At 48.7% G+C, this 26,077-nt stretch overlaps 2 protein-coding genes across 2 annotated transcripts; one reads left to right on the top strand and one right to left on the bottom strand.

The window, feature by feature from the left end:
* The first annotated feature begins 1,414 nt into the window (after positions 1-1,414).
* On the top strand, positions 1,415-6,737 carry LOC119460675 (uncharacterized). The gene is made up of 2 exons (XM_037721720.2): positions 1,415-2,177; positions 5,142-6,737. The coding sequence occupies exons 1-2, from the start codon at positions 2,069-2,071 to the stop codon at positions 5,732-5,734; spliced, it is 702 nt and encodes a 233-aa protein (XP_037577648.1). The 5' UTR covers positions 1,415-2,068; the 3' UTR covers positions 5,735-6,737.
* LOC119460674 (procathepsin L) lies at positions 6,731-15,535 on the bottom strand. Its single transcript, XM_037721718.2, has 8 exons — positions 15,386-15,535; positions 13,979-14,101; positions 12,526-12,668; positions 10,563-10,748; positions 9,084-9,278; positions 8,317-8,491; positions 7,955-8,060; positions 6,731-6,898 (listed from the first exon to the last, which is right to left on the bottom strand). Exons 1-8 carry the CDS (start codon positions 15,390-15,392, stop codon positions 6,802-6,804), a joined length of 1,032 nt encoding a protein of 343 aa, XP_037577646.1. The 5' UTR covers positions 15,393-15,535; the 3' UTR covers positions 6,731-6,801.
* Between the last annotated feature and the right edge of the window lie 10,542 nt (positions 15,536-26,077).

Here is a 26,077-nt window from a genome sequence, read left to right as displayed (position 1 = left end):
CGATGCCTTTCCGGTGTTAATGCCTTTTAGCGCTTATATCGCGCTTTGTCAGTGGTCAGAGCGACGGTCCGTTCGTGTTATCGACGGGATCAGCCAGCCGTGAGCGGTGGATGATAAGACTAGTATAGAATAAGTCATAAGGCATCGCTATAAAATACCGGCCCTGGTTATAACGCGACGCGGCTGGACATACTCGCGCCGCTACCGACTCACGGAGGGAAAGGCGAGGCGTATAACCGGGACACGGCAAAACTTCCACGATACTGCCGGCTCATTCGGTGGGAAATTTCGCCACCCGTGATGCGTTAAGGTGATGATACAAGGAGCCATGCAGAGGTGCAGCGTTCCTTTTCCTTGAGAGCGGGGGAGGGAGGGGGGAGTTGGGGGAGGCTTCCATCAATGGAAGCACATGCTGACGCCTCTCTTATCCGCGCCTCCGGACAAGAGGCTTAAGAAACTAAAGTTTTATATGTATCTCTCTCTCTCTCTCTCTATCACCTCTATCGCTCGATCACCTCTCTGGTATAGTTACTGTTTAAGGTTCGCAAAGGAATACTGGCTGCGGACGGCGCCAACGGCGTGAAACTGAGCAACGAGGTAAGAAAAGCTAACGCATTAAAAAAGAACGACACGTGGGAGGGGGAGAGAGGGTGATAGGAGGGGTAAGACAAGGAACCATGCTTTTTGCGATCAGTACTGCATGCAAAAATACGAAAGAAATGAAAACAAAATAAAGTCAAGTATACGACATAATACGATACGGCATTATATGGGTGGCCGCAGTAACTTGTATCGGAGAGAAGCAAAAGTTGCACTTGGACTCATGAGGGAAAGGTCAGGAGGAAAAAAAAAATGTGAGAGGATGGGCTGCTCAGTATCGCAACTTCGGAGGGCATGACAGTTTCACTACTCTGAACAGCTTAAGGAAATAAGAATAAATCCGTCTGCGACAATTCAGCTGATTGTTCTGTATGAACGCCCGCCAGAACGCTCGCGATACATGTGCCGATTTAACGATAATCGGAAAACCGGCAAGTGGCGTGTCCATGTGAGGGTTGGAGCACCGGCTGTAGTTCTCCCGTGAGGGGAAGTGGCTGTAAGCCTCATGAATGATGATGACGATTAAAATGACAATGACCTTAAATACAGTGGTTCTGTCGCATCGTCGTTATTGTCATCTTAAGCAGAAATATATTAGTGCCCCCTATCACGAAAAAGTCACACGACTGGTGATAAGGACAGCATGATGTAATATAAACCCGTTCACTGGCAGAATTATTGTAATTGAGTGCGAAGACCAGCTTATCAATCAACCAATCATTTGAATGATCAATTAGTCGCATTCAAACATACTAAGGGCAAGAAAGAGCAGTGCATTTGTTCTAAGAAGAGCGCTAAAGTTAGCTGCGCGGAAACCGCGATAGCAGGATGTGGCCTTGGAAGGAGTCAAGCATATACAGCGTCGCCTTGGGCTAAGCGAAGGCAGAGGCGTGAGGTGGTACAGGCAGTCTTGACGTTTGTAGGCGACACTGACCTCCTCAGCCAATGATAGCGGCAGCGGGAGCCATCTATGGCGCGGAGCAACTTCCGGCGCTTGTCTTGCAGAGCAAAGTCCGCCCGTAGTATTTTCACAACAAATGTTGGTTCATAGGATGAGCAACGTACGGAACCGCGCTTCAGCAGCACGCAACCAAAGCGGCGGGTGGTGCTCGCACGCATGTCACTCTCGCTCGCCTACCGCGCTCGCATATACAGCGACGTGCGTTAAGCCGACCGCACCAGCGCTTACAAGCCGGCATCCTTCTCTACCGCTGCCGATCGCGTCAAAGACGCCCGCTGACGCAGCGTCCAGGACCGCGGACTTCCGAAAGCCTCAACGTGCGCACTCGGGCGAGCGTCAAGACGACCTCCGAAGCGGATGCGCCTAAGCGGCGCACACACCCACGCGGCGATGTTGCGTCGGCACCGGCGGCGTGCAGCGCGAAGGAGATATAAACGAGAAGCGGAATCGTGAACCAACATCCCGACGCCTGTGAAGTGTGCAAGGAGAAGCACGCCCGACGACGACATGAGCCAACGCGTGGAGCACCTCAACGCAGCCACCGCGCTGCTGCTGCTTTTGGCACAGCTCGCCAGCCATTGGACGCCCGTCCTGTCGCAGGGAATACTGTCTGATGGTGAGATATTCGTGGCGCATTTCATCGCTAAACCACTGAAGCTATGTGTATGTATGAAACAGCCAGTTTTGTGTTTACCTGGTCAATGTAAAGCACGGGTGGTTTGTTCAAACTGTAAATCGGTAAGCTCTCTTAGAAAAGTCTGCTTGGGCAGTCTACAGAACATCTTATAGACGTTCTTGCTCTCTTTTTGTCTGTGAACCTATTGGCCACACTGTAAAAAGAGCGTTTGATAAAAGGTGCAAAACTAGAAATCCATAGACTATTTACAGACTGACGGTGTGTTGAAACGGTCAATGGACAGACTATATATAAATAGTCGTTATAGATCAATAAAACTGACCAGATTTACTAGAACACCCATGTTGACCGGTGGTTAATTGACCCGTGGTTAGTAGAGGAATATAGCGTGCAAAACAATGTAAAGTCTCATGATTTTAGGGACCAAGATTTTTATCTAGCTTCCCAGTAGTTTAAGGAAAGATTATACCATAAACGAAGACCCGATAAATTGTGCATCATGCCTACAACAGATATATACGTCACTCCACGGTAGAAACATGTCATTTTCCGTAAACTGCATCTATTTATAGCACGGGAAAAATTCGTATATACGTTGCTCTGAAGTGTGCCAATAACTAAGCCAATAACTAAGCCAATAACTGTGCCAAAAATTAAGTAGAAAAATCTAAGAAAGCAAAGGGGGTAATAATTTTGCAGGAACTGTATCAAAGTAATATCAAGTCAGTGCGCTTTACACGCTCTAATAGATAAAACGGATGTAACATTCTCCTCCACCGAGGCCAAATGCACATCGCCGTCATTGACGCCATTAATTCAATGTTCCCGATTTTGCTACGCAATTTTCAATGGCCGCAATGCCTTCAAGAGTGATTCAAATATACTTGTGCAAAAGTTGAGCTCGAAGTTTTTATTTCTCTGCTTACAAAGATAATATTTATGTTATTTAAACCCATTTGTGAGGCATTTATGCGCACCTAGCCGTAATATTTGTTATGTTTTTGCCTCTTAATTGACGCACATTCCTGAGGTTTTTACCACATTTTTGTTGCAATATCAACCACAATGCTGCAAAGGTTCGCTCCCCTCCATCACTTAGTTTTCATGCAGCTACTGCTTTTTTATCACCGTGATATGTGTGCGCACTTCAATTAGTTGATAGCTTGTGACTTCGCCAATTACAAAAACATATATATGTAATTCCATAGTGCGTGCTGAAAAATATGTGCTACGTTTCGTTCCTTTCCCAATTTTACCTTCCCTGTACAAACATTATGGTTGGTGTTATTTACAGTCAGCGAGGCTGATCATTTTTGTGACCGACCCACAACTAACCCATATTATTATATTTTTTTATGTCGATGATATGGAGAGATCCCCGTATTCCTCCAAAGTTTCATCCCGGTCCTCTTGCAACTGATGTGGCTATATATATATATATATATATATATATATATATATATATATATATATATATATATATATTTGGCCCGGGAGCGAAGAGCTATTACTATAGAGCACCTACAGCTCCTCTGTTAAATAGAGCGTCCTTAGCACAGCTGAGCTAAGTCGGTGAAGTGAAATTATCGCGCGGCTCTTTCATCTGAATGTGTAGTAAGGAAACAACGGATTCCAACTTCCGCCTGCAAATTTCCTAATTTCATCACTCCACATAGTTTTCTGCCGTCCTCGGCTGCGTTTCCCTTCTCTTGGTATCCATTCTGTAACTCTAATGGCCCACCGGCATCTATATACAGGGTGTTCCAGCTAAATGTAGCCAATGTTTTAAAAACGACGGAGTGTGCTAGGAAGCTCAAACCAACTCAGTGGTGTTGAGGTTCGCGTGTCCTAGTCTATGGTATTTTTTTTTCGTTTTGAAAACTCAATTAACTTTAGCAAAAACTAATTGCCTAGATTTTTAAATATTGCCTTCACTAAAGAAGTGCCAATACGAAAGTTGTAGATCACATTTAGAAATGTCCGACTGAAGTGTTTGCAACTAAATACCATTGATTGTGCTTCTTGAATATGCCTTTAAACAAAGCCCGCGAAATTCAAAAACAAGTGCGTGATAGCGCCCTATTTCAGCGCTCCCAGACGACCGATCAAGAAACGAAATCCGCTTGTCTCTGTAGTGCTGTCCGGGACGGGCTCAGCGTTTCCGGTGGCCGTAAGGTATGCACCACGAACTGCTGACGCGTCATGAAAAGCAAGCGGGCGCCCAGAGTGAGCGGCGGGGGTGAAGGTGTGTCGAGCTTCGACGTGACGTGGCGTAAACATATCATTCGCTCCACTTGTGGAATCAAGCTCGAACACGCAGAAAAAAAAGGAAATAAAAAAAATTCGGGTTTGAGTAACATGCTGACCCCAGAACTGTAATCGGGAAGAAAAATGCAATTGTCATGTTCTTCTATTCGTTCCCGATCGTATCTTACTAGCGAGAATTGCTGGCGCGTACCTTGCGGCCACCGGAAACGCCAAGTCCGTCCAGGAACCGCTGTAGAGATAAACGGATTTCGTTTCTTGATCGGTCGTCTGGGAGCGCTGAAATAGGGCGCTATCACGCACTTGTTTTTGAATTTCGCGGACTTTCTTTAAAGGCAATTACAAGAAACTCCATCAATGGTACTTAGTTATAAACACTTCAGTGGGCCATTTTTAAATGTGATCTACACCTTTCGTATTGGCACTTTCTTAGTGAAGGCAGTATTTAAAAAGTTGGGCAATTAGTTTATACTAATTGAGTTTTCAAAACGAAAGAAAATACCACAGACTAGGACGAACCTCAACACCACTGAGTTGGTTTGAGCTTCCTAGCACACTCCGTCGTTTTTTAATACATTGGCTACATTTAGCTGAGACACCCTGTATACCCATGTACAATTAAGGTGCATGACCGAGTACCTAGGATACTCAAGTACAGTTATCTTTCTACCTGCGCAGAAGAAGCGGCTTATTTGGCACCTTCGTCCAAGTATCGGCAGCCGCGAGACCCTCTGGTGGAGTTGCTGCGGGAGCAACTGCCCTCGACCCGGACCATCACCGGCAGCGGTGGTCTCTTCTCCATCAACGAGACTGTGCGCGGCACGGCGTACACGGGTCACGTGTCCGTCCAGAAGGGACACCTCCACGGCCTCGCAGCCGTCTCGAGGTCGGCGAAGAGTTGCGGCCACCGCAAGTTGCAGCTGCTGTGGCCCCGCGTGACGGCCACGTTCAAGTTCAAGGCTTCTGTGAACGGCGTCCGCGTGCTCGGTGTGGCCACGGTGTATCTGTTGCCGGCCACGTCGCAGGTGCCACTGGACGTCGACGGCATGCCCGCGGGCTCATACCGCGTGGACGCTGTCAAGGCGTCGTCATTCAGCCTGTCCTCGCTCAAGGGTTTCACACGCCTCGTGGGTCACATGTCCAGGCGGCTGACGTACGCGAGCCAAGCCGCGCTGCGCTCTTTTCTCACCGGCGAAGGGCGCAAGGTGCTCGACGCGACTCTGCGCAGACTGTACAACGAGGCGACACCTGGCACCGCGTTGGTGTGCTGAGCGGGAGAGTGAACGAAGTACTTGAGCACTATGCATATATAGGCGCGCAGCTAGGCTATGCTGTGAAAAGGCGGCGTAGGAAAGTTCCTCGATCGCCACGCACTCAGTGTCGTTTCTGCCGATCGATGAAAGAAACGAAGAGTTGTGGTCGTCGTCGCACAAGCTTTAGCGGCTTTAGCTTAAGCTGCAAGCGAGCGGCCGCTGGCGGCAGCACAATGCGTGACAGACTGTCTTGTCAAACATGTTGCACACTGCAGGACTGAGGACAGCCTTTTCAGGCAGCAGATGGACTATTTTTTTTAGTTTTTTTTTTTTTGGCAGGGAAAGGGGTATAAGCTGCGCGACCAGGGAGTGTGCTGAAATAGGTAACGCCAACGCATACTCAGTGCCTACAATTCGCATGTACGCGAAGTTACCATTTTCACTTGACGAGATCGCCTATAAACATGGGGTAATAAATCTATGCCACGTGCGTCTGGTTCCCCATTTCGAATTCTGCAGCTGTCACCGAGAACGTTGATTCCCGTTCCCAGAGTTGCCGCTGGACGACCAAGCACGGAAATCTATACGGCCTCTTCTAAGTGTCATCCCAGACTGCCCAGGAAGCTGTGCTCGTCAACGCTCATCGGCAGAAAGCAGCGCCTCGGGACGTCAAATCCAAGAGGCATTGCGTATCGGTCGGAACAAAGCCATCTGCCTCGATCCTTTGCTACCGCAAGCTGGAGGTTGGTAAAAGGTATCCCGCCTTAAAGTTTGAACTGTGCAACTTCGGGGCTGTCCGCGCCTCGCGAATAGCTCTACAGTATATCCACCGTCGTATCGAAGTGTCCTCTACTATCATTGTGCAACTACGGCATGAACCCTCGGTGGGTTCGTGCAGTAGACATGGGCGGCAGGAACTGCGTCATGATCTCTTCCTGACATGGTTTTACTTCCTCCCCACTTTTGTTACATGCCGTCAAGTTAACGCTGAAAAATACAAAATAAAAAGCTCGATGATGGTGATGTCAGTGTATTTATTGCAGATCATGTCATTGTCACATTACACTTCGGAAAACAGGACTTGATTAAATGGTTGGGAAAGAAGCATCTTCGGACATGCCACAGATGTTCCGGTTCCTCAGGATCTTGATGTAGCCTGCTTCGCCCCATCCGGTGCCCCAGCTGCACATAGAGAGAAAGAAAATAAGCAGTTTAAGTTTATATAAGACAGGGATGTTTACCAGTCAAGAGTCCGGTTGGCTACCCTACCCTGGGGGAATTCAGGGAAAAAGTTTAAGAAATGCACGGACCGAATTGGCCCAAGCTTGCCGTGGCTACATCACTATAGCCATTCGCTGTCTAGTCCTTTGCGGCAGCGTCATCGTATCCATTTAGAAACGAAGTTTCATCGAACTGCGCGGGAGTTAAGGTGACGTTCCTCTTGAAGCTGGCTGAATAAATGAGTACGTTAACCGACACGTGCCCCGTTCTTCTAAGACGTGCACAATGTAGCCAGCTTCACCACACTCATTTATATGCATACGAAAATTATAGTTTCTGCTCGTTCGCAGAATGCCCGTAGCATTTATAACCGAATTACTCGCGTATTGTTTATCATCGTATCCATTTAGAAACGAAGTTTCATCGAACTGCGCGGGAGTTAAGGTGACGTTCCTCTTGAAGCTGGCTGAATAAATGAGTACGTTAACCGACACGTGCCCCGTTCTTCTAAGACGTACACAATGTAGCCAGCTTCACCACACTCATTTATATGCATACGAAAATTATAGTTTCTGCTCGTTCGCAGAATGCCCGTAGCATTTATAACCGAATTACTCGCGTATTGTTTATCTGCAGAACTATAATTGCTACAAGGACGTGAATGAAAAGCCCTAGCAGCTTTCAAATATACGCCCATAGTAATTGTCCACGATTCTCGTCTTTAAAAGGAAAAAAAAATGGCCGTCAGGTTTGACCTGCATGATGGTCCCCGAGTGGGCCTAGCCAGGTGACGTTGAATGTACTCGCGTATATTGTGGACCGAATAAAGTTGTTTCACTCACTCACTCACTCCGCAACGCGCTTCACAAACGCAGCATGCACGTCTGAAGTCTCCACTCTCAATGATTGCTAAAGCGGCTGTAGTTTTCGTGCACACACATTGGGCACAACTCATGTGTGCTGGTACGTGTATAGTGGCGCACTAAATAAAGACAAGTTTCCACTGAAGGCTCTCACCTGTTCTTGACAATCCAGTACGGCACACCCCTGTCCTGTCCGTACCCGACCAGCAGCACGGCGTGATTAAGACCACGGGGATCACAGTTCGGTTCAGTGTAGACGCCTGCATATAGACGAAGCAATCGCTTAACTCGAAGCTGCCATGACCAACCAGCAAGAACCAACCTATTGCATTTGCTGTTTCAAACCCAGACACAGTCCTCCAGTGACATCGTTTCCAGCTGTAAGGTCAACTTTATCTACGCCCAGTCAAGGCACGTACGACTCGACTTACGAAAGCGTTGCGAGTCGCTTTCTTACGAGATTTGCACCACGACGGAGGCAAGGCTATAAGGGGTCACATATGCGGGGTCTCTCACCATTCTTGTAGAACATGAAGGTCTGTGGGCTGGCGTTGATGGCGATCGAGATGGGGCCAATCCTGCTCAAGGCGTCCTGGAGCACGCGCTCGTTCCTCGGTGGCACCCGAGTGTGGCCCGTGACGGTCACTCGCCGTGCCTCGAAAGAGTTCGAGAACTGGCACTGGAAGTTGGTCTGGAGGCACGGTGGTGAAAAAAAAAAAAAAAAAAAACGAAGCACGACGTTAGTTTTTCCCGATTATGTGAGCAAAGTCTACTGTCACAAATTAGTGCTCAAGGACTACATTACTGTGACCGTGGAGCATGTATCCCGCTCTCACTTTCTTTACACGTAAGTGAAATACGAACCGAAAACAACTGACAACGTGGAGCCGCAACCTAGCTCGCAAGTCACGATCATGCGGAATTGGTATAGAAGAAGCCTAATCTTTCTTATGAATGAAGAGCTATAATGGCACCGTAATGTGCTGCTGTGTCAACTGTGGCATGCTTACTGTGCTTTCTCGCCCTGCGTAACTTTCTGCGATGCCGACGTGCACGCCCAGTTATAAACTGGACTGCCGTCAATTTATATAGATATACAATTTTTAAATTTTTATTTGCTTGTCAACATCGAATATAAGAGTCTCTGGATGGGAACGGCAACTGTCGGCATGATTAGCATATTTGTGTTATGCAACACGCAGCAGTCGACGCAAGCCTAAACATTTGTTTGCGTCACCATGCAAGCGCGTGGGCTTGCGATGGTGGAGAAAACGAAGACTGACCGCCTGCCGGTACGGATAGCGGGCCTCGGTGTCCAGTCCTCCAGCGTCTTGCACGTACTGGAAGGCTCCGACCATTTGGCCGCCGTTGCAGCCGTTGGTACCATACCGAGGTCCCGTGCAGTCCATCAGGTTCTGCTCGCTGAGGCGCACCAGACGGCGGGTCCTCTTGAACAGCTGACCTTCCAGTGCACCGACCTGCACGCAAGAATGAATAAGTAAATAAAGAAATAAGCTGCGTCACTTGTCACACTGAGGTCGTCAAGCGAGAAATATGGGATATGTGACGAATGTATCCGTGTGGCACATGCTACTGCTGTGTCTACCAGGAAAAAAAAAAAAAAAACAGAACATGAGATACAGTACCAATTTCCGAAATTTTATCAGGAAAGGTAACAGCATAGAAACAATCTCCACCGCATATCAGTGTCGCGGATACGCGTTGAGCCTAATGCGAGATGCTTCAAGGCAGGTATGCAGGGATCTCAAACTACCGTACAATTATCGGACCGCGCATACTCTCGGATTTCGCTCTCGTATACTTTCCACAGACGTGGCATAGGGAATCGGAGAGGACTGTAAAGCTTAGGCAACTTCAAGGAAGGTGCCTGAAGACTTCAACACTCCTTCCTCAGATATCGTAGAGAAGGGATTGGTGGGTCGCATGCAGTGATCGGACAACGAACTTGAGAGCCCCGATTCATACATATCCCGTGCGGCACTGGTGACACGAGTGAAGCATCACGTAATAGCTTGCTGGGCCTTGAGACGCATCGCACTGCGCAAGTTACGGACTAAGCAAGCATGGATTTAGATATGCGCAACCAATTTGAGTCTGCCCATCAATGTCGAATCCGATCAGACAGAGTCATTATCGTAATCGACTTCATCGACGTTGCGACTATCACACGTCCGATACGACGCTGCGTAATCGTCGGCAGGCTGGTGAAGATACGTACAGGAGACCGCAAAAGTCTTCGGAGCCGGAAATTCGTGAAAGAGCTAAATTTCCTATAGCGAAGGCACCGTATATCATGAAATTTAGGTGAACAATGTCGCGAGAGCAGTAGCGCACCCAGGATCTCTGCCAGGGGGGCGGGTTGAACTTCCGTGTGGGGGAGGGACAATTTTCGCTCTGCAAAGCGAAAATTGCATCTTTTTTTTTTTTCCCCACCTAGAGCTGCTTCAGTGGAATTCAACGCAAAGCCAGCACGCGGTTGGCCCTCCGTGAATTTAAGAGTGAATGCATAAACACAAGGCAATGATAGAGTGGTTGTGTTAATCAGGTAAATTCGACCTCAAGGCACCTCCTGAATTATAATGACAATATGCACAGAGCACTGAAGGTAAATGTTGAACTGGTGGAGCTGGACGCGTGGGGGGGTTAGAACCCCGGATGGTCGCTCCTGCCCAGCCAGCCGGCGAGAGCCGAAACCAGCCAGATTCATTCGCGTAAGCGTGGGTTGATCGCATGGTACTCACCGCGCTGAATGCCCAGCAGGCGCCGCACTGCCCCTGATTCTTGACGGGCGTGACGAATCCGTTGGTCCTCCAGTCTACCGATTCAGGCGTGTCACCGAAGAGCGGCGCGTACAGCGGGACCTCGGCCAGCTGCTTCGGGCTGGGAGGCTTGTAGCCCGTGTAGTTTGCCACAACTTCGTCCGGCGTCTGCGGCACAGGGAAGGGAGGAAATGAAGAATTCGAGTCAGCACAACACATCTCGCACAAAAGGACAATAATAATAATCAACACCTATACAATTAAGCCGACCAAAAGAACGAATGCCTCTAACAGAGATGCCCAGTTAAGTATCAGGCGATGCGATCCTGTACCTGCAAATTTTCGTTTCATCCCTACTTATTGCGCCTTCGACTGCATTTCCCCTTCTTTTGGCATCCATTCTTACACTCTGCGAGACTACAGGCTATCAGCTCTGCGCAATACGTTGCCCGTCGAATTCAACCAGCAGAAGTGACAGTTGGCATATGGGCCGTACACGGTAACAAACAGCGCAAACAGAAGGCGCACGAATGCTGGTGAAGAAAGGAATATTAATTTGAAAAACTTTTCAGCTATTGTGCATGCGTGTACCATTGCCTTTGTATGCATCTATGTACACCCGCTTGCTCCGAAAGGCTTAAAAAAATAGCGACAGGCTAAAGCACTGCAGCATCAGCAACATGGTTGGTTATATTAAAAAATATATTTAATCTCGATATGCGATTTGCTCTGCATGTGACCAATAGCGATGAGCTCTTTGGCCACATCTGGCCCTTGCGCCAATGAACTCCAACAATCAGCAATCATCATAGCGACGAGCTAATTGCTATCAACTCTACGCCTATATAATTTTCCGTCATATTCACTGCGCCGTCCTTCTCCTGTCAGGTGTGTCATTCTCCAAGTTTCGGCCTCGCAAGCCAGTGTACTGGCGGAATAAAACCATTATTTTCTGAATAATGCGCCTTTTTTTTTTTTTTTCTGATCAAGGACATTGGTAAGTTGTATAGTACAGCTGAAAAGAATGGTTGCAATGGTAGCAGCAGCCGGGTCTTGACCGACAGTCTAGGCCACCGCACTCCGTTTCCCCATTCTTCCCTCTAGCTCGGCAGCGTTGCGAAGTCGGCCAGCGCAGTCATCGTCAAGCAGAAACCATCTTCCTGTCAACGACCTTCCGCATTTCACTCACTATTGTGAAACAGCGCACAGCGTGACACGACTGCGCCCATCTATAGCGGAAATTGAAATGGTGCATGTCGCCACGGGGCGCCTCGATTGCGTGCAGCTCTTTATCACGCACCGGCAGGACGTCGACGCCGACGGGGATCACTCCGCGGCCGTTGCTTCAGTGGTTGCGAAATCGGCCCAGAGGCGCGGCAGAGACGTGGAGAAACGCGCCGAGCATCGGAAGTTGCGTTTGGGATCGCGGCACTTCCAAGAATTTGCGTGTAAATTTAATCGTTTCTTACAAAGAGTGAATCCAAGCTCATCGGTGGATTATTTTTCACAGGGAATGCCAATTGAGCGTACTTCGGAGGCCATCTTAGTCTCCGAATTAAGCTGCGAACTTTACATCCACTGACGTTATTTGTTGCCCCATTCACAAGCTTTGATCTCGTCAGCACGCAATCAGTTGTACGGCCGACAGGGTTGTGAATTCCTAAAGGTGAAGAAACGCATGGTTTTGGAAGTCGCGCTACAGTCGCGACGACTGTGGTCGCACCGGGCGCCCAACATTGCTGGATTGCTAGATCCTTGCACTCGATCCGCGCCATTGGTCAAGGATCGGGCGCCCGGCAGATGCCGCGAATGAAATTGTGGCCGTTGTTGGCGCTGGGCGCTAGGCAAGCAAGCTCTTTTGCTTGAAGGGCCTTATTCAGCCAGACAGACACGCAAATCCGAAGCGATTGTACCTCGAAATCGATCACCCGAATCGAGCACATACCATGTCGGCGAAGTGGTTGACTCCGACACTGAAGAGGCGCGTGCCATTCTTGAACTGCTCGTCGACGGTCCTCAGAAAATTGAAAGTCCTGCGGAACACCTGCTCCCGATACACGGTCTCTTGGGTCGTGCTGTAAGACTTGTCTGCGAATGCGAGCGGAAAAATTCGTGGTCAGTTTCTTTCGTACAGATATGAAAAGAAAGAAAGGAAAAATCACGCGAGCCTACAGAACATTATCGACGCTTGTCTACGGTTTGAATGGACTGCGCCTGTTATGAATTGCGAAAAGACGCAAGAGCTATGGTAGCATTTGTGTGGTCTCTTTTCTATAATCTTTCATTCTCTTTACCACCTTTCCCCGGCTCAGGGTAGCCAAGGAGGAGGAGGAAAACGAAGAAAGGAAAGGCAGGGAGGTCAACCAGACGCACGTCCGGTTTGCTACCCTATATACACGGGTGAAGGGGTTTAAAGGGATGAAAAGAAAGGAGAGAGAGAGGGAAGAAAGTACTCAGTATGAACACGTGCGGTTGTCCAACATTTCACTTTCGGCAGGGTAGCCAGCCGGTCTGAGAACTGTATAACCTCCCCATCTTTCCGTCGAATCCTCCTCCTCTCACTCTCCCTCACCTTTAGCTTCGCTGCAGAACTTAATTCTCGATGCATGACAATTAATATGACGCACCGACAAGCCCAAGGTGCAACCTTAATGCTCGAGACACGGGCAGTGCTGAAGTCGACATCTTTCACTTTCGGCAATGCTTTCAAAGTCTTATGCGTCATCATCCAGCGCGACACATGACTGAACGTCGAGGTTGTAGGCCCTCGGGTACGTCAAAGTTTCCATGCACTAACTCCCGTCTGTCTTTTATATTTGATGATATAAACAAAGTAATTTTCAGACAAAAGGAACACTTGTTTTCAAAAATTGCTCAAAACGAGGCTGAAAAGATTAGACCACGGGCTAAATGCGTCCGAAGACGCGTACCGTATTTTCCCGTCTATAGTTCACAGACTGTACGAGTGTTTAAAGCTTCCGTCGGTAGGAACTAAACGTTACTTCAACGGGAGCGCTCTGAAAGCGGGTTGAAAAAAAACCCCCGACACGGTGATTCAACCCTATATATGGCATTCTGGTGGCGAGCACGAGGTCGCCGGTTCGAGTATCGCGATGCATGCGAAAAGCGGAAATGCCCGTGCACTCTTACTTACGTGCAGGTTAAAGAACCCCCAAGGTGGTTAAAAAGTAATCCGATCCCCTCCACAACGGGGTCCCTCAAAACAACTGCAGTTTCGAACCGTTAAAATACACAATTCCTTCTTCTTCAAAGCGTAGATTCCCTGAATATTTGGCGTGCATGTTTTCTGTTTTCGAGCCACTACAAGAAAAGGCTCGGGACGACCCACCAGTGAAGGGACCCTCGCTAGACGTAAGACAATTTGAGTTCCCACTCACTGTAAACCTTGCGGAACTTGTCCCAGGCCTTGCCGAAGTTGCCGTATATGTCGATATCATCATCAGGATGAGAGATCTGTGCCCATGCGCTCACGCACAGGACCAGGACGAGCAGGGAGGAACCTGCGAGGACATTCGAGAACGTGAGACGTCTCGCAAAAAGCGAGCGCTGAACGCATACGAAATAGAGGCGTCGGTGAATCAGTAGCGCAGCTTAATGTGTCGAGCTGAAGGTAAGTTTGGCAGTCGCACATCTATAAGCTTCCCAAGTAGCTCAGTTGAAGGAAGTACCCAGGCCAGGTGCTGGGGCCGGGCGGGTGCGACTCCCACTCTAATATGAGGAGGGGGGTTGTAGTAAAGAAAGCTGAAACTTGTGCGAATGGCCTTCGAAGGTATCGGTTCATGGAATCCGGCATAAAAGTAGTAAAAAGAAACGCTGCACGCGTAAAAGGCTGTTTGCCCTACTATAGGATGAAGTCATGTGTTCTACGTTCAGCGGCTTTTACTCAACGAAAGTAGAACATAACACTAATGCTCACGACGTACACGGCGCCGAAGTACACGGGCCCTCGATAAAGGCTAGAGCAAAACGCGCGAGCAAAGGACATGAGGTTTGCATCACGTTTGGACCATTTTCCGCGAGTATTTTTTTTAAAACTGCAATTACGTTTTCAAGCGTTGGTCCTCTAGCAGGCAAAATCAAGCTCAACCAGTTAAAAAAAAAAAAGGAAAAAATCTGGCGTAAATTGGGCTAGCGTTGGTACTACACCAGCCGCAATAAAATGTGAAGCCAATCACGAAGCACTAAGAATGTACTAAAGCGAACACGAACACCCTGCTCTAATTCCACGACTCCAGCGCTTGCATTTCAAGCGCCTGACTGGAAGCACTAAAAAATTCAATATTGCTAATGTGCAATAAATAACTCTGGCGTCGTGAATTAGCTAAGGAAGTTTACGACGGAGCAGCGCGAAAACTGTTCGCATAAAGGAGCTATATATACTGTTCCTCGAAGAAGAAAAATAAACTTCGTAAATTCCTTCTTAGAAGTTCTCGCGCTGCAGAGCCTGTCTCGTGCATTTTCAGTTTCAAGCAGATAACAGGGACAGCTACATCCAACGGTCTGCAACGCTAATCATGCGCATCCTTTCGTATTAGCTCGGACGATACAACGAAACCTATAGCTACAATTAAACTGCGGTACAGAGCGGCTCTGTTACTGGGGCTGTCATTAATTTGCAGCACTCACTCGTGTATCTCACTTCTAGCCGCGAGGCTTCCGGGTACAGTACAATCCTGTAGATGTATATAATTTCCCAGCACGGTGCAAAAGGAATGTTAATTCACGAGCAAATATTTAACAACTAACACACATCGGAAACCATAAGGAAACGCTGACCAACTCACCGATCATGTTGTGGCACTACGAGGGACGGTTTGACGAAGAAGGCAGAAAACCGCTGCAAGTCGACGCCTTTTAAGGCGTGGGCCACACGGCGAATCTGCGATACGGTCATCGATGACTGGACGAATCGCTGATCCAGTGGGTGACGCATATACTCTTTAGGCCCAGCATTGGAAGATACCAACAGAAGTCCCTTATCTGTCGTCGTCGTTTCCTTCGGGGAAATTATCTGACAAGAAGTAGAAAATATAGAATACATTCAAAGGCGCAAAATGGTGAACACACTGCAGCGGTGACATGGCACATGAACCGACTCACACCACGGTGATAACAAGAAACGCGCCATGCACGCACGTGGCCACCCTTCCGCCATATCTGGCCACTTGAGAGGAAACGAGCGGAAGCTCTGAACGGGTACTGGTAGCGAGCAAACAAGACTGTCGTTAAAAATGTTACCACGAACTCTTGAAACAGCTGCGTTCGGGAGCAATAAGTGACGTGCAAAGTCCGGACCTATGTTTTTCTCAACGGACCTGAAGGCTCGACCTGAACTAGACATGCAGCAGCACTTGCAGCTTGACAACCTCTCGACCGTTGGCGTTGCGGCCGGGCATGTCTTCCTTCTTGAGTTAGTCGCATTCATTACAAAACGGTGTTCCTTTTTTTTTATCTATTTTTGGGGGGAGTGCGCATATCGCGCATAGATCGCGCAGGTATGAAATACAAATTCATGGCGTGAATCGAATACGAGATAAATGCCGGGTGGCCTTTTCATGCAAAAGCCGATTACTTGTGTACCGTCGAAAATAAAATCTAAAGGAATTCACACGCTCGACAAAAGCTGTTCTGCATGCGCTAACAAGATTTCGTTGGCTTTACTCTTGCACTGTAAACATTTGTACACGTTTATGGGTGTATTACTACAGGCCATAGGTTGTCGCATGGCTAACACCCTCACGTTTAAGGGGTATAGGATCAAATTGTTGGTGAGAGCCAATGACGGCATCTTGTTTGCCGACTTTTTCTTTGAAATAAAAAATGACAGCTGTGACAGGCGACATAAAAAGTGCATTAAATAAAGTTTCATATCCTATGCCTCTGAAATCCTCCTGTGGGACATTCCTGTGCGCCCAAGGCTGTCAGAATGATTACATAGTTTTCAACTACGTCTTTTGTCATCACACATCTAGTCAGAGCTCCGTTGTTCTCTATAGATTTTTGGAAGGCCCTAACGGTAGGGGTGTTACCCGTGTGACAAGCAAACACCCCTGAGGGTGCAAACATTTTTACAGCGTGAGTTAATTGAACCCTTCAGACTTAATAACACAATCAAATAGAAATTATGGGATTTAACGTTCTAAATAAACACACAGTTTATGAGGGACGACGTAGCGGAGGGCTCTCATTTAGTTTCGACCACCTGGGATTCCTTAACGTGCACCTAAATCTAAGTACACGAACGTTTTAGCATTTCACCCCCATCAAAATGCGGCCGCTGGGTTCGGGAATCGAACCCGCGAACTCGTGCCCAGCAACAGAACGTCATAACCATTAAGACAGCGCGCCGGGTATCATTTACACATTGAGAAACAGTTTAATGGCAGTGAGCAGGTCAGTAGTTCATTAAAAAAATATATGCAGATCCAACGCACACATTTGAATCGATGTGACGCGAAGGTTTCGTGAAGCGGGTAATTAAGTGCTGTAAAACTACACGTGATGCGTAAAAGTGTCTTTATTGTCATCGTGCAATGTTTATGTTTATGGACTATACACCGTTCACAAGATATATGTCGAAATGCTGACAGCAGCCTCATGCTAATGTACACGGTGAGACGTCGACGGAGTGGTCTTACGAGAACGAAGGTGATGCTTACTGTTTGCCATATGGTGAGGTGGGCGCAGATAGAAATTCGACGCGGAAAAAAAAAGTAGTAAATTTGACTATTATTCGCCTGTTTCATTCCGTTGCCTGCGGCTAAATGGAAAATGGCGCGCACGCATGTGCTTTTGCGCGAATGTGCGTTCTCTCGCGCGCGCATACTGCGCACCGCGACGCACGCAGAGAGCTATACTTGGCAGTTGGCACGAGTGAAGTATGGTCGGACGGCGTATTCAGCATGGTTCGAGCACCGGGCTCTTGCGCAGGAGGACAGGGGTTCGATCCCATATTCTGGCATCTGTCTAAGCTATGCAGCAAGTCGTCGTCATCATCATCATCATCAGCAGCAGCAGCCACGGTCAACAACGTCCGGAATGGTTCACCTAGAAAGAACAAGGTATTGCGTGACGCACAACTGCCGGGCGATCGTAAGCAGTGAAAATAATTGGCCTCAGATCAAGGCACGACAGTTGCATGTGAAAAATAGCCATTACGAATTATATTTATTTCTTTAATAGTGGAGCCGTTTAAGCCGGCCGTAATGTGTGCCGCCTGCCACTGAGTTGCCTAGCAACCACCTCGCTGAGCGTCGCGCGCTGTGCTCGAGAGGGAGAAAGAGAAAATGAGAGCGAGAGAGAGAGAGAAACAAATTGTAGCAGCACCAACGAGGCAACGCGCAGAGGTGCTGCCGACGCCATCCGCGCTTCCCCGTTTCCCCGTATTAGCGCCGAACGCTCGCGGTGTCCGTGACTGCAGCAGGCGCCTCTGGCAGCGGCTCGGCCGAGCCATGGCCGAGCTCACACCAGCTGCGCACTACTGCGCATGCGCCGTGATGTCATCCCGGCGTGTCGTCTGCTGCGCGCCGCCCGTACACTGTGCATAGCTTTCCCCCCACTTCCCCCAAGTATGCTCGAACTGCAAGTGCTTCACGCGGCGTTCCCCGATGCCACGGACCACGAGGAAATGCTTATACAATATACACTTCGTATAACTTAGCATCACTTCGTATAGCCAGGACCAGCTAGGAACGGACCAGCTCCACTGTGAACGGACCAGCTCCACTGTGTCTTTAGCCTTGCGCCACTAGTGCAAGCTGCCCCGACTTTTTTTTTTTTTTTTTTTTTTTGGGGGGGGGGGGGGGGTAACCTCATGTGGTTGACCTGGGGGGTGTATTCGGTAAGAGTGCACCTAGTGGACTGTCCATTTCGGCTGTCGGCGATTTTCTCCAGCTGCACGAGCAAGAAGGAGACTGGAGCGAGAAGGAGACTGGCTGGCTCCTTCTCACTCGTGCTGCTGGAGCTAATCGCGACAGCCGAAGTGGAGAGTCCACAGGTGGAGTCTTACAGAATACCCCTCCTGGTGTACCTGGCATATGTGCGGAAAAGCGTAGACAAGTCGTCAAAAGGAAGCACTGCTGGCCATAGAGAAAAAAGTGGCGCTGAGGAAGCTAGCCTATACTGAGATAGAGAGAGATAACTTTATGAAAGTGAAAATAAATTTCACCGAGGGATGGTGGTCAGGCGGTGCCTGGCCGCCACCTCTTCGACTCGTTCAATGGCCCTGAGCTGCCCGTCGAGGCTAGAGTCCCGACAATTAAAGTCGTGCAAGAAAGCGATAGCTTGAAGCGTAACAAGTCCATATATCAAGCAGCTGCTGCACATAGAAATGGATAACCCGTTCAAAGACCAGGAAGGAATCGCCGTTTTTACGGCGACAGCTGAGTTAGTATACACTCTCATAGAAAACTCTAAAGCTCATAGAAAACGGGCACGCAGGCGGCCCGGATGACTTGATTCAAAAACTCAAACGTATACGTATGGGAGACCGACTAAGGGTGGCATAACGCGACGCAAGGAGCGGTTCAAGGATTCCCCCCCGCCTGACATGGACTCGAGGATCCTACGGTGAAAAGCAGGACCTTTTGCAATGGGCAATCGACAAGGTAGAGCTTTTCGTACGGAAGGCGGGCATGGCATGCGCCCCCGAAAAGTCGTAGTTTGTGCGGGTGCGTGCAAGATACGCCAGACTAAAGCCCCTCCATCCACGCGCCACCGCCGCTTTTGTTGGTCGGCGAAAACGCGTATGGAGGGGCTTTACGCCAGACGGGCAAACCGGCCGAGTATAGAACACGCTCTAAACGGACAGGAAGTCCGCGAAGTGCAAACCCTAAGAATTTTGGGGACGTGGATTCAACCGAAAGCCAACGCGCAGCGCGCGGGCACGGTGATGAACGTGACGAAAATGATCCGCAGGGTCACGCGCAGTCGAGAAGGTTTTTCGGAGGACGAGACAGTTAGACTGTAGTGCATGCTGTTGTCGTCAGTCGAGTCACGTATATAAGCATCCCGTACTTGAACACCACCGCACGAGAGATTGAAGGTTATAATACGACGAGCACATAAGGCTGCTCTTGGGCTCCCTCAAAGCACCAGCACGGAATGGATGAGAGGTAGGGGTGTACAACACCTTAGAAGAGCACGCAGCGGTAGTTTTTGCGTCTCAGCGAGAAAGGTTATGCAAAACCAACCAAGGAAGAACTGCAGTCTGGCCTGGGGTGTGCACCACGTCCGCTTTATATATACTGCATACGATACGCTGCTTCTAGGCAGGGAAATTCGGGCGCGTATACGCGTGGCACCACGCCCAGAGAATATCAACCCAAGGTACCACGGACCCGCTGTGGTTGCTCAATGGCTCTGGTGTTGGACTGCTGAGCACGAGGTCGCGGGATCGAATCCCGGCCACGGCGTCCGCATTTCGATGGGGGCGAAATGCGAAAACACTCGTGTACTTAGCTTTAGGTGCACGTTAAAGAACCCCAGGTGGCCCAATTTTCAGAGTCCCCCACTCCGGCGTGCCTCATAATCATATCGTGGTTTTGGTACGTATAAAACCCCATAATTTAATTTTTTTTTCAAGGTACCACGGAGGAAGACGAAATGTGCGGGTGCGAGCATTGCGAATGAGTTTCGGAGGCAAGCAGGGCGCTATTACACGGACGCAAGTTATATACTCTGAATATGGCATACACATCTCAGTCGCCACGTGTCAGGAACGGGTATAGAACGGCGTCAGTGAAAACCGCGTGCACGGCAACGACTGAGGCTACCTCGGTAGCTATAGCATTGAAGGACGCCGAACTCGCAGAGGGACATCCGCGGCTGTCCTCACTGACTCACAGGCGGCGCGTCGCCTTTTCGTGTCGGGGGCGGTACCCCGGGCAGTGATTGAGGACCACAGGCAATCAGCTCACTAACTTTCACAGCCTCATGTGGTGCCCAGCACACGAAATCGTGGAGGGAAATGCGAGAGCGGACCGAATAGCTCGAGTACTAAATATCCGAGCGTCGGACCAGCCACGTATGGACCTTCAAACGACTGCGAGAGAGATATTCGAACAGCAAAGATAGGAAAGGCGGGAGTTCGGCATGCCCCATTCAAAATTGACCAGACGGCATGCAATGGACTGGCGCCGACTTCAAACAAACACTTATCCTAATCTACACAAGCTAAGACAAATACGTGTCGAAGCGTATACGCAGACAAATGTCCATGGTGTGTCGAAAAGCCTACATTGTCACACATCACACTCACATGCGCCAGAAGACCTCCACGAGCGAACACACACAAATTTTCAAAACAAGTATTTCTAAGGCAGTGGGAAGCATGGCTTGCGTACGAGGAAAAGGACATCTGCATGCAGCTGGCTCTCCTGTACCAAGCCCCGCGATCCGCTCAAGCCAATGGGGCCCTGGACTACCTGCAGGGGCTCCACCCACATTTTCTTTATTTTTTCTTTTTTTTTTAATCAATAAAGTTTTACTTTGTCATTCTCTCTAGCTGAATGTATATTCATGCGGCTTTTGTGTCTTCTGTAGCAAGTAGTATCATCATCACCACGTTCCCCATTAGGCAGAAAAGGTCTCATAAAAACAATAATCGAGAATTTGGTACCGCGTCTGTGACGTGTCAGACGTCGTGCTGCACACCGTCGTGTTACCACTGTAATTTCGTCATGGTACACGGACTAAAGCATTTACTTTCTATACAGTGTGGTTAGGTTAGTGGACCGGCTCTGGTAATCAAAATTAAATGAATGAATGAATGAATGAATGTTTTTAGATGTTGCGCGAACCCAGAGCTAGGGGACACAAACCGCCGGGTGCACAAGATAACGCGTATACAAAAAAGCGAGTATAATGTATAATAATAACGCGTTAAAAATTACGCATATAATAAATTATACAAAATAACGCGACATATGTGGGTGCGCCAATATTTCTAGCACCCTCAAAAGCATTAACACGCCATATAGATCCTGCTGTGACATCTCACAGACTTCACTAATCAATCCATAAAGAGCCGCGCCTGTAAAACTGCATCACTTCCAGGGTTGAGCACTGACGTTGTTTTGCATTTTTAATATTTAACAGTCTAAGATTTAAGATAAAGGACATGCATTGTGAACAGTCTCATGACATTTGTTTGTGGGCTTCCATTATCAAAATTCTGAGGAATAATTCAGTCAAGAACGTATGACCTGTTATAAGCAGCTTTAGAGATTGAATGGTGTAGCAATATAACCCGCATGTATGGCACGGATAATCATACATATACCTAAATATATGTGAAGCCCAACGGCAACGCCCGAGGCGAAAACTCGCTTGGAGTGTACATATAATTCCTATCGCAATAAAACGCTTTTGCATTCTATACTTATCGGAATAGAGCTGCCGTGGCCGGAGAATTACCCGCCAGTTAGTGCTCATCAGCATGCCATAGGCGTCCATCTATCGTGGCGAGCAGCTGGTTTGACTGTATTCTTATATCTAGGTTTGATTGTTTCGATTAGCCTGGCTTCTCGAGATTGCTGGTATCAAATTAGGCGCGTCTCTCATAGCCCCAGTGTTGCTTTGGGACGTTAAACTTTGTGAATCGACCAACTACTGGTATCAAATGGGCGTTTTCCGGTCGGTATAGGCAGTTTCCTGGGTGCATGCAGGTTGTTGCAATGCTGTTGAAGGGAGCGCCATTGGCCATTGAAGGGAGCGCGATTTCAGACAAGAGGGGACATTATGGCTGCAACGACAGGTGAGCTAAACTCCATTCCGAAAGAGGCCTTCTCGGAATGCTTCCAACAATGGCAGCACCGCTGGGAGAAGTGTGTGGAGTCCCAAGGAGACTACTTTAAGGGTGATTAGGTTTCCAACGCTCTAGTTAGGCCAATTTTTTTTTTTTTTTTTTTTCTTCGGCCAAAGGTCGGATACTTTTCTAACAGACCTCGAACTCCAACTCCAGGTCCGCCTTCTACTGTGATGAGCTCTCAAGTTTCAAAAAGTGGGCTGAACGTGTCAGTCCCAAGGATGGTCTAAACATTATGAAAAACCAATTCCGATTGCTATACAGGAATGCGTTTAGCATACTTTAGGAAGTGGTTATTTGTGGCACTATGTTGTGTTATAGATGACGCTCCCCTCATTACCGTGCCTTACCATTTCGCGAGGGCCAACCAGTACTTCCAGCGCCACTTCCTCAAGGTCCAGTTCGGAACACCGTGCAGCGTCTGCTACCGCCTCTGGTCGCACAGAGGCGCGACAGAACGCTTGGAAACTGACGCCGCGATAGGTGCTGTACCGCCATGCTTAGAGGGGCAGAAAGCCAGCCGGCCGGTCGTAGCGCGCGTGCTTAGTACAGTTGCAGAACGAGCGGTTCTGATCTCGCATGCGCCTCTCTTCCTCGTGAAAGCTGGACATGGTTGGTTCATGCATCGCGTACGGCTGTACGAACCGCGTGAAGGCAACGCAAGGAGTCACAGTTCACAAGTAAGTGTGCACAATGCGATTTAAAGCAATGACGATTTCGCGCCCATCATAGAGGCTTCGGATGCTTTGTTCCGCTGACGTGATACCATGTATATAGTCGTTCTTTTACAATCGTTGTGTCAAGGCTTCCGAAGGACACTGAGGCACGTTTTCTTTGGGAACGTGCTATTCGTCGCGCCGCCTGGAAGCCAAAAGACGGCGACCATTTGTGCTCCGTGGATTTCACGCCAGAGTGCTTCGACCGGACCGGACAGACAACGCGGCTCAGGCCGGGAAGTGTGCCTACGCCATTCCCCGCTTTTCCAGACCATCTGAAGCCGTCGGTAAGTGCTCCAGAGACTCAGTGGAATGGATATGGGCTATGTAAGCGATACTAAATTTTGCAAGACAGTTAAGCGAACCATGCGAGGACAGCATTTATGCACCGAATTATAGTACTTTGCACGGGTCGCTTATCCAACCCATCAAACCGATCCGTGTCTGTGCATGCGTCTGCACGCATGTGGATACTTTAGCAAGCGGACTAGAGTTACCCCTTTATGGGCACTTAACATTAAAGCGCTTGATGCATCAGCACAACTTAATTCTACTTCCTTTGTAAATGCTGTGCATTATGAAATGTGAATGGCCTTGAGCAAGTGGATGAATGCTTTCCTATTTAGCTGTTGACCGAACGCGCACATGTAGTCGTTCTGAGATGATTAATAGCTGCACTTCTGTCGCACATTGCTCAATTCTAACTTACCTTAATTACGTAGCTTGGCACAAAAACAAAAACAAAATTTTTTTTTCTTTTGCCAGGCCAAAAGGAAGCGGCCACGGCCAAGGCACCGAGAGAGCTCTGAAACATTGGAACCACCATCGAGGATTCGAGACCCACGAGGCAATGAGGAAACACAGCAAGTACCTGTTGCTCATGTGACCCAAGTCCCCGACTGAGCAGATAACCCTTGGCTGTGCAGAACGATGCGAAGTAGGGAGGAAAGGGCTTAGGCCCGGCGGCCGGGTGAAAGGACAAAATTGAGTATTAAAAAGGAGAAATGCAGAAGCTCAAAAACGAGCAGCCCAGGAGCGGATACGTGGTCTTCTAAACTACCAGGCATAAAATGGTTAAGTAGGAAAAGAGCTGCGAGAAAATTTATCACAGCAGTTAGTTAATGGAAATCAAAGGTAACGTTCTTTCACGTGTGCATCTCTGCGCGACCCTGCCCAGGGATTCGCGCAAGCGCCCTTAGCGCTCGCGAGAAATATATTTATAGAATCTCAAGTTGCAAGCCGCAACCGCGTCTCGTCCAGAACTCTGCTGCCCAAGTCTCGTCAGTATATTAGAAATACTCGAAATGTGGCACTGTTAAGATTGCTGGACCGCAATGTTCCTATTCACATGAGATGTACATCAAGCTGGAATAAAACGCGAACAGTGGCCGTATTTTGTAACGACCCAGTTCGTTTTTCATTCTTATCCTCCTGGCTGAGCGGCCGATCTCGCCGTCCGAACTGGAGAAGGGTAAGAAGAATGGAAAATAAAATGGATCGTTACAATATACGGCCCAATATAGTGACGTAGTTACCACCTAATTAGCTGACACCGATACCGCGAAAAAAAGAAAAATCACTGACGATAACGATCTCCCCGATGCGAAATTTGAGCGCAGCTTTATACGTTTTCATTTCGCGATATATTGACGCACGTTGTAAACGGAGCGAAGTGTGGCGCGACTGCCTCGCTAATCGGGAGATCGCGAGAGGCAGCGCGGGTGTGACGCCTGGGCGGGATTCACAGTAGCCGCCGCAGACAAACCTCCGCTCATGCAGCGCTTTGTTAACATACAGACGACGCGCGCTGCGCTACTCTGGTACCATATCGTAGCCATAGTCGCTGCAAAGCCCGTCTTGCGCGACACTAAACTTTTTTTTCTCACGCGTTAGCCATACCCCCATCCTCCGCTTTCCGCCTCACGGTTCCGCTGCACCCTGCTCCTTCGCGTTTCTCGCGCTCTCTTCGCCATCGCCGTCTTTCATATCTCCGCGTTCGCTTTCTTCTTTCGCTGTGCTCGTTCGCTCGGTTCGAGGAACAACGCCGACGCTCGCCGCAGGAACGGGCGCCTAAGATCTGCGCTCTAAAGAGCGAGCTTCCTGCGGCATTGAAACCGGCTTTTGAGCGTTCTGTGACCGTGCCGGCGGAGCATTGCAACCGGCGCATTCTCGGACGGTCGCTTTCGGCGTTATCACTTTCAGTGCGCGCTTATTGAACAAACGCGGATGAGCTGATTGAGGCACTACGTCACGCGAAGGCGATAGTATTGCCGAAAGTGACCATCCAAGAATACGCAGATTTCGTACAACGCTCGCCGCTGCACGCGAGCTATATATATATAGCATGTACGATAAGCCACAAGCTCCTCTGTTCGCGTTGTATTTCGGTGTGATAACACAAAAGCGCCACGTATCGTGCGCGCGGAATGCAAGACTGATTGGTTTATGAGGTTTAAAGGGACACTAAAGATACAAAATAAATCAGTTTAGACTGATAAAGTATTATGTCAAAACACTATTTCCGTTGATTTCGCGGTAATAGGATGATTACTAGAAATAAAATTCAGTGGCGATTTCGCGATAAACGCGAGAGAAATGCGCTAGCATTACGTCGCACCTCTTTGAGGTCCCAGATCCATGGCTTTAAACGCGTTCACCACATTGCCAAGTGTTGTTCAGGAGCTCACTCGACACACACGTCCTGCCTCTTCGAGGAGCAAAGTCCAATTGACGGTGGCCCTGACAGTCAGTTGCAATATATATATATACTGCTTTTACAGCAAAACGTGGCAGTAAAAGCGGGACGTCTGGCCACCTTAACTCTGGTGTTATGCAAAACAAGACCTACCAGTGGCAATGTCCATGCTACAAATGCACACAAAAATGAAAGAAAACTGACAATGCACGGCAGAGGAACTTGAATTTTTGGGAGAAAGAAACAACACAACATGAAA

Source organism: Dermacentor silvarum, chromosome 8 (genome assembly GCF_013339745.2).
Source record: "Dermacentor silvarum isolate Dsil-2018 chromosome 8, BIME_Dsil_1.4, whole genome shotgun sequence".
Lineage (NCBI taxonomy): Eukaryota > Metazoa > Arthropoda > Arachnida > Ixodida > Ixodidae > Dermacentor > Dermacentor silvarum.
The sequence above is the reverse complement of the archived record's forward strand: the minus strand, read 5'-3'. Positions and strand labels throughout refer to the sequence as shown.